This window comes from Pygoscelis adeliae, unplaced genomic scaffold (assembly GCF_000699105.1).
Source record: "Pygoscelis adeliae isolate BGI_AS28 unplaced genomic scaffold, ASM69910v1 Scaffold227, whole genome shotgun sequence".
Taxonomy (NCBI): domain Eukaryota; kingdom Metazoa; phylum Chordata; class Aves; order Sphenisciformes; family Spheniscidae; genus Pygoscelis; species Pygoscelis adeliae.
The window spans coordinates 539,041-547,302 of record NW_008825100.1 but is presented as its reverse complement, the minus strand read 5'-3'; the positions used below and the strand labels follow the sequence as shown (position 1 = coordinate 547,302).

The 8,262-nt window shown below is 43.7% G+C and overlaps 1 protein-coding gene across 1 annotated transcript in view; it reads right to left on the bottom strand.

Annotated features, from left to right (window-relative positions):
* INSIG2 (insulin induced gene 2) overlaps nt 1–7,847 on the bottom strand; it is a 13,363-nt gene extending 5,516 nt beyond the window's left edge. The window contains exons 1-3 of the mRNA XM_009327113.1: nt 7,788–7,847; nt 3,949–4,289; nt 910–1,034 (exon numbers count right to left, since the gene is read on the bottom strand). Of these exons, the coding sequence (XP_009325388.1) occupies nt 910–1,034; nt 3,949–4,192 (369 nt within the window). The 5' untranslated portion in view covers nt 4,193–4,289; nt 7,788–7,847. The remainder of the gene's footprint in view (nt 1–909; nt 1,035–3,948; nt 4,290–7,787) is intronic.
* Between the last annotated feature and the right edge of the window lie 415 nt (nt 7,848–8,262).

Genomic DNA, 8,262 nt, shown 5'->3' with positions numbered 1-8,262 from the left:
CGCAATCAGAACTTTTTAGCATGGTTTCTGCAAACCGTGTTGGAGCTGACACTGAAGGAGATGAGAGTTCCAGAGATGATCAACTTTCTTTCTAATTAGCTTACAAGAACCCAATTTTCACAGAGAGCGCCCAGTTTTACCTGACAGAGGAGGCACTAGACATGACTACACAAAACCACTAAGACTCACAGCACTGCCAGTAAGGTGTGTCAGTCCGCGTGAAAAACACCCTGTCACCCAGCATGTCCCCAGCTGCTTCAGAGGGAAGGGACGCCAGTTTTGAGCACGCTTGTGCAAGGATGTATCTGAATTGCTACACGATTAGGAAGACTATAATGTACTGCAACACAATGACTGACTCCTAATTGCTCTTACCAAATGACCATGGGAATGGTAACTACGCTCTCAGCATCAAGGCATCATTTGCAGAATGGGGTAACAGCGCTTACCGCTTTGTGTAGTCCTGGGTATTACCTGGTCCTGAGTTGTCCCCATTCTTTGCAAAGTGCATGTGCTTCACTGATGACCTCAAGACTGGGCTTCAACCTCTTACCATGGTGTTAAAAGGACATCAACCCTTGGAATGTCTTAAAGCACTTTTCTGTAATACCTACCGCACAAATATTTCCCCACACTTACTTTAATTATTCAAAGAAAATAAAGACTGTAAGTAAGACAAAGCCCAATATTGAGACATTTCTAATGAAAAGATTTTTCAGAATGAAAAGACATGCGACTCATCACCTCCAATACTGCTACGACAGTTTAACACTTACACATATTCTGCATTTCCCTTGCAAAAATGCTGCATGTTATATCTTCAACAACAATTCACCATGACTGGCTATCTGAGCTTTGTTTTAGTGGAAACCCGTTTGTTATCGCCAATTTCATTAGAATATAGGATACAGCGCTGGCATGATTTATTCCCACAAAGACAGCTACACATCGCATTACACTGGACCATTCTCTCTTAAATTTATGTGGCTCTCCCAGATGTCTGTCCATGCATGGGTACAATAGCCCAATCACAGCTGTGGAGACAGGAAAGAAAAAAGGCCCAGAAGTTAAAGCACTGGCAATATTTAACTAAAATAAAGACTATCTAGAGACTTTGACAATTACTGTGACTACCAAGACAGATCTTTTAAGGATCAATAGTACAAAACATACATTGTAAAAGAGGAGGAATTTCAAACAATTTCATTCTTTAAAAAAGCCCTGTAAAACTTCAGCAGCATCTTCAACGACTGCAGCAGTGACCTGGTAGAAGTAGCAAAACAGAGACAATTTGAACTAGGGGCAGAGGATGAAAGAGCTCTGCACCCTACCAAAATCTGCAGTCTCACATCGTAGATCAAAAAGAGCAGTAACAGCTTGCAGGCTGGCACTTTTGAAAATCCCACATACCAAACATACATGTTTAAGTAACTGCAAAACAAACACACCACAGTAAGGGCAGAGCATGGTTTATAACATCAATATTTTATGTCGTCTTTTGTTGTTGTTACAAGCAGTTTTTGTCGGGATAATGTTTTTCTCTTCTTCAGTGTTACTATAAAGGCTCACACAGAAGAGGGAAAGCCAAGAGCCTACAGTAGCTGTTGAATACAGAAAGCAAACAGGACTTTCAACCCCAGGGAACTGCTATGCTCTTTGAACATTTCTTCATAAATTTGTTCTGTACTGCAATTGCAGCTGAAAAGACTGTTAGCAACACAGCTGAGGAGTAACACTGGTGCTTAATGTTAAACTGGTGCTGGGGGCAAGGGGGGGGGACAGAGCCTGAGTCATTGGTACGGACTCGAGTGCCCCCAGTCTGGCATGCTGTTGGAGGTATGTTATGGCAAATGCTCTTTATTCTGCCAGAGAGGAAACTGATCTCCAGGATTCGGGAAAATAAATCACCAGTAAAGCTGGAGAGAAAAAAAAAAAAGCTCCCTGAGCAATTTTCTTGCCAAAGGCATTGGGCCAAACTGATGACTAATAACAGTGACGGATGAAAGGACTCCTCTGAAAGCAGCCTTGATCACCACTGATTATAAATATGCAAAATACCTTTATTCTGTTCATAATAATAAACCATACTACAGAGAAGGGTTCATGTCAATTCCAGGAAGGCTGTGCAAGTACGGAAGGTAAGAAAACAGGTGAATTATCAGCATTTACCACAGAGGTTCCCTGTATGTACTCTAGCAGAGTAGAAAGAAAGTGGAGAAGAAAAGACTGATAATGGAAAAGAAAGAACTCGAACACCCCAACAGGGGTCACTCCTGCTGGGAAAAGCCAATTAAGGCAGTAATATCTTTAAATCAGGTGGCTTAAAATCAAGTAGTGCAAGTACCTAGCAGGTGACTGACTACACTTTACAAGCCATACCCAGTCTTTCCATCAAAACCACCAACCCATCAGAACCAGAAAGGCCCACAAGTTTCTTCTGAGATGATGGCAAGACCTAGCCTTCCCAACTTCCCCATACACAGCTGCAGCCGGTGTTCTCAGACGACCCGAGAGAGCATAAGGTGCAGCTTGGTGCAAACAGCTGACAGCGCAAACGTTACAGCTGAACATTGCAGACCTTATGCATTGCTGCTGCAGGTTGGGATTCTGTCATTTCAACCCCCACTACTCCATATAAAAGATCAAACCTTTACCAGACGTGTTTGTTAAACAAATCAGTTTAAAGTATAAAAGAAAAGTACAGCAAAGGCAGGATCCAATACAGTAGCTAATCCACAATCTCAGCAGGATAACAGAAAGAGGACTAAGACAACTAGCAGATGAACAGGTATGTAACTGCCACCATAATACACCAAATGTCTTTCCATAGTAGAACAAAACTAACAGGTTCAGAGAGAGGTATTTGGAGGGTTTCCTTTCAAATCGAGCTCCTCTATGACATTTGGCGTGTAGTATTTCAACAAGGTATCAAAAAGAAAGCAATTAGACGACTAGGGAAAAAATAGACTTAAATATTATCATTAGCAAAACAGTAATGCCAACTCAAAAGCTAGTTTACTGACTCATATTAATACCCAGAAATGCCAGCTTCTCAATCTTTTTAAAATTGACCTTACTGTAAAGGTTCGCTAAAGCAGAATCCTCCAGTACTGGCTGCTAAGAATATTCCCTTAGTAAAGCGTAAAACTGACCCATGGGATCAGTGATCTTCAGAGCCAAGTAGAAAGCCAAATTCCATCAGGCTTGTAACATGGAACTTGCCTTGATACTTGAAGATGAATGAAGAGGAAAAAGGGTTATTTCTTACTACCTACAGTAGACATCTCACTTAAACTAGCTAAACATGCAAAAACCCCAACTCCCTACGTGGTCATAGGAGAAATGGAGCATGTTCACATCATCCAACTTGATACATGAATCTAACCAAGGTGCTCTGTTCTGCAACGTGCCTCTACAACCGCAAACTGCGTGCCTGGCCTCAACTCCCTGAGACACAGTCAGGTCGCCCAGCTTTACGGAGCTAAAGCGATACCTCAAACTGGAATGAGGAACAAATGGAAAGCTAGACCGCAAAAGGGAGTGTTACTCAAGGTGGTTTGCTGCGCTCAAAACACGGTACTGTGTGCTGCACAACCTGATGCTTCCAGGGTATTTGCAAGGGCTGCCTGTAGAACACAGGTTACAAGTGGCGTCACCTTCTAAAGTCTGTTAAACTTGTATTCTAACCCAGCAGAAAAAGCAAAGGTTAATATTGTTAGCAGAGCTTACAGTAAAACAATTTGGCAGAACAACAATTTCTGGACACGTGCATGCATATTTGTGTTTACACGGGGAGATCAGAAGACTAGTAATAGCTCAAAAAGGGCAATGATGCTGTAAGAGAAATTTTTAACTTCCACACCTTTCATATATTTTTTTTTGTAACTGTGTAACTATCTATCCACCCTTTCATCTCCACACCAGGCATACGTACACGACTGAACTTACCTGATGCTGTGCCACAGCAAGGTGGCACCCACCAAGCTGAGGAGAAGATGCTTGTGATCACATCGGGGGGGAAGAGAGTAACGTTTCTCTGGATCTGAAGCAAGTTTAATACTAATGCAAGAAATACGCCAATAAAAAACAGCACTATACCACGAATTACCAAATTCATGCCACGACTGGTTACAGATGAAATGTACGGGCCACACTTTTTTGGTAAGGTTGGCATTACATCATTTTCTGCCATGACTTCTTATGTTCTCAGAGACATCCAACAGGCTGACTGAGGAGGATTCACTTGCAATCAGTATTTTGACTCTCCTCAATTAGGAGATACCCAAATCCTGAAAAATAATTAAAAAAGGGTGAAAAATGCAGATATAAGAAACGTTAAATATATTTCTCTTAAATAAATTGGAGATTGGGTTAAAAAATATGGCTATTAATTTTTTCCAAATTTTCTGAGGAGGCAATTAGTCATTTGAGAGCAGAACCACAGCTGCAAAAATGCCTTACAAAGAAAACAGGATTTACAAATAGCTTTGTCTACTAGGAGACAGAGGAGGAAGAAACATGTGGGATGGGACAGCTAGGAATGTGAAACCATAGAGAAGAGGTGAAGAAATGAAACCGGTATCAGATGAAAGAAAGGCTTGCTTTGCAGTAACGATAAATTGTTTTTCTCCCCTCCTTCAAGCATCAACTGGAGATTATGTAATTTATAAGCAAGTAAACACAGCCCTTAGTTTCAAGTCAGCCACAGAGGTTCACAGATCTCTCTCTTCTTGAAGAGACGCCAGAAAACATTTCTCAACTGGAAAGTGAGATCTGAAAAATATTTTTCAGGACGGAGTCAGAACCTCAGCAATCCCACAGCACACCCATTTTCGTCACCCCATATAAAAGCAAACAACCCAGCAAACCAGAGAAGTAATCTCAATACAGAGGAAGAGTTACCGAAGTAACACACTTTTGGTGAAAACTGCCATACATTATTACAAACCGTAGTTGTAATCAGGCACAAAAGAACCTGAGAGTGAAGGGAAAAGGAGTTCCCCCTGCCCGTGCACTAGGTAGCATCCTACATGAGTAACTGCCGACACTACAGGAATGGCAGAGTTCCCATCCCAATCACTCTTTTTTTAAAAACCTGTCCATCAAGAGTCTTGTTATACATGGATTCAGTGCCACATTCATGTATAACAACGATTTTGATCGACAGCTTAGCCATCTGGAACTTAAGGAAAAAAGCGCTGACATTGTTTTTAAATTTGAAACTGCCAACTGGTGGCGGCTTTTGTTGACTCTTACTTATGGCCACACGGGCACAAGGGGAGCCAAACCAGCGCATCCATCCCCCTTCCGCCCCGGCTTCAGCAGGTTCCGAGGAAGCTCTCTGAAGATGATGCAGCAGCAGCGCAGAGGACACAGCATTCACTTTTGCTGATTGAAATCCAAAAAGGAAGTTAAATACATCTGGGCTAGTTAAGATACTACAGGTAACTGCACAGAAGATGCAATGCCATGCTGTGGCATTCTCCATCACTCAGAATAAAGTTCCAAGAGGCAAAACAAACGGAAAAGAAAAGTTCTGATCACACATAATTTCCTGCTGGCAGTTTGGGGAGGCAGCAGAGTCCTCCTAAGAATACAGGATCTCTTCTACACGGCTGATTCTCTGCGTTATTTGTAATCATGAACATGTCTTGGGGTAAAGGAGGGCAACCATGGTGTCTGGCTTCTTAGTCAGCTTCCTGACTCACACTGAACCCACGTCTGCATCAAGGCTGGCACTGCAACACACTTCCCTCAAGCAAAAAGGAGGTGCTCCACATTTTTTTCCCTCCTCTGGATGGCATGGTGGTGGAGCTTGGATAATACATTTAGCCTCCAGGAAAGAAAGCACGGAGTCACAAACACATCACTATTTCAGCTGAGAGTCTCTCCTGTCCCTGGGGGCTTTGCCCACCAGGTGATCGCAGGAATTCCCAGAATTTACAGGAGTCTTTTCAATACACGACACTGGAGACTGTAGGTCCCAATTACAAACTCCGCAGGAATACCGTACCTAATGCGGGCTTTTAAACTGTTACGTCCCTTCTTAGCTTTAGCTTGCCTAGGAAAACAAGCTTAAACCCTTCACTCTCCACTTACTTCACCATCCCAACAGCTCTTGGCACTTCCTGAAGTCTGCACACCCCCCCCTTTTTTTTTTTTTTAACACATGACCAGAGCTGATGCATACGATCCCAGGTTCGGCTCTCACAGCCTTGTACAAGAAAGTCCACACTTTTGCGTCTGTCTTTGAAGGAGCTCTTCTGCTGCACACCGAGGATCACACTTTCTTTTTTCACTGTCATAAAGCGGTTGCTCACATCCTGTGATCCATTACTACATCCAAGTCTCTCTTCTTTCCTGTTACTGAACTCCTTTTTCCTCGGTACCAGCCCCAAACCTTGCATGCTGAATTTCAGCCCACAGGTATTACTTAACTCAACATCACTCCGTTTTTCCTGTAGGATATCTCAGTCCTTTTTGGCCCTGCAGTCGGTTCCCAGCTTTGGGTCATCATCAAACATCATTACTGCATCCTATTTTGTGCACCAAGGTCATCAACTAAAATACCGAGCGAGATCAGCCCAAGTCCCTGTCTTTGACGAAATCTATTAATAATTTCCCCGCAGCCATTGTTTCCCCATTTTATACTATCTCTTGATATCTCCCTCTAACAAGACTCTGCTTCTTGTAATTCTTCAAATGCAATAATCTCCAACTTAATTAAGAATCATCAACTGTCCCACATGGCAATACTGACGTAAACACCGATCGGATCTTAGTTTTTTTTCCTAGAAATGCTGATGATCAAATAAAAGTCCAATTTTATTCTGGCATAAACCAGTTTCAGAATATAAAACCTGCATTTACCCCATTTCCATTTATTTAATATGTCATTCGGCAAATATATGGTATTTAATTGCGAAGGCTTATCAAAATGTAACAGGACTTTGCTATGCAAGGAAATCACTTACTGCTTTTATACAACCACTGCAGCTGCAAGTCATTCAAGGCACCAGCAGCAGATTTTTACCACGAGGTAAAGAGCCTGACCACAGCAAGGGCACTTAGGTGGGTACACGTCGGTGAATGTTTATAACAAGTAATGCAAGGTCCCAAATTAGCACGATGCAGTAATTTCCATCCTGGTTTCTCACCCTACACATGTTGTTCCTATTTGTTTTATCCCGGCTTCCAAATTTTCTCCGCTCATTGGCTCTTGGGACCTTCTGGCATGCCACAAACAGAGCAATGGGGGAACGGAGCAAGGTGACCAACACTCATGTAAAGATTCTTCGGTGCCTCGGACAGCCTGCGTTCACGATGCTCAGGCACTACAAAGGTATTTACTATCGTCACCTTTCATGAAAATGGAAATTAAGATCTCTAAAGAAGACATCACCTCCTTCTTCTGGACTGGGAGGCTAGTGTGCCTGCAGACGGAGGAGACGACGTCTCTCTCCTTTTAAGCCTTGTATTTTACTGAGGGTTTCCACTCAGATGGGAGTAATTCACATATTGAACCAACACTACTTCAGAGCCTGCATCTCTTGGGAATGCATATTCAAAACTGTAACACCACACTGAAAGCTACGGGCTTGGCACAGCCACCGAGTCTCAGCTGCGCTTTCCCTCCTCGGTGGCACACGGCTTCAACCCGAGCTTTTTACATACCTTGCGAGAGCATTATATACGATTCGCAAGGCAACCACACGGTCTGGCACTGCGCAAAAAGTTAACAAGTAAATTCTCACCCTAGACATTTTCAAAACACTTAGTCACTTAACTGTCTTCTAATTAGAAGATCCGTCCTGCAAGCGCTCCCCAGTGCTCTTCATGCTCATGAAGAACCTTCTGCTGTGTGCGATTCACAACTTCTGACACGATACAGACACATCAGGAACAACGCAGTGTAGTGGGGGCCAAGAAAGGGAAGATTTATTTAAGCAACACCACGCAGGAGATGGCAAAAATGGTGAAGTGACAAGAAACCATCTGCCTTCTGCGAGACAAGGCCAGAAGCAAACCACCCCCCTTCTCCGGGCACCAGGTGAGGTGGCTCTCCCGGCGGGTCTGCTCTGGATCCCCCGGGTCTGGGGAGTCCTATCCGCCAGGGCATCAGGCCGGTCGCTTCAGGCCAGCGTTAGCGCCTCCAGCCCAGGCCGGGCCCGTTAAGCGGGCCCAGCCCGCAGGCAGCCGTCCCGGCCACGCCTGCCCGGGGGAAGCCTCGCCAGGCAGAAGGTTTAACCGCTGCCGGGGGGG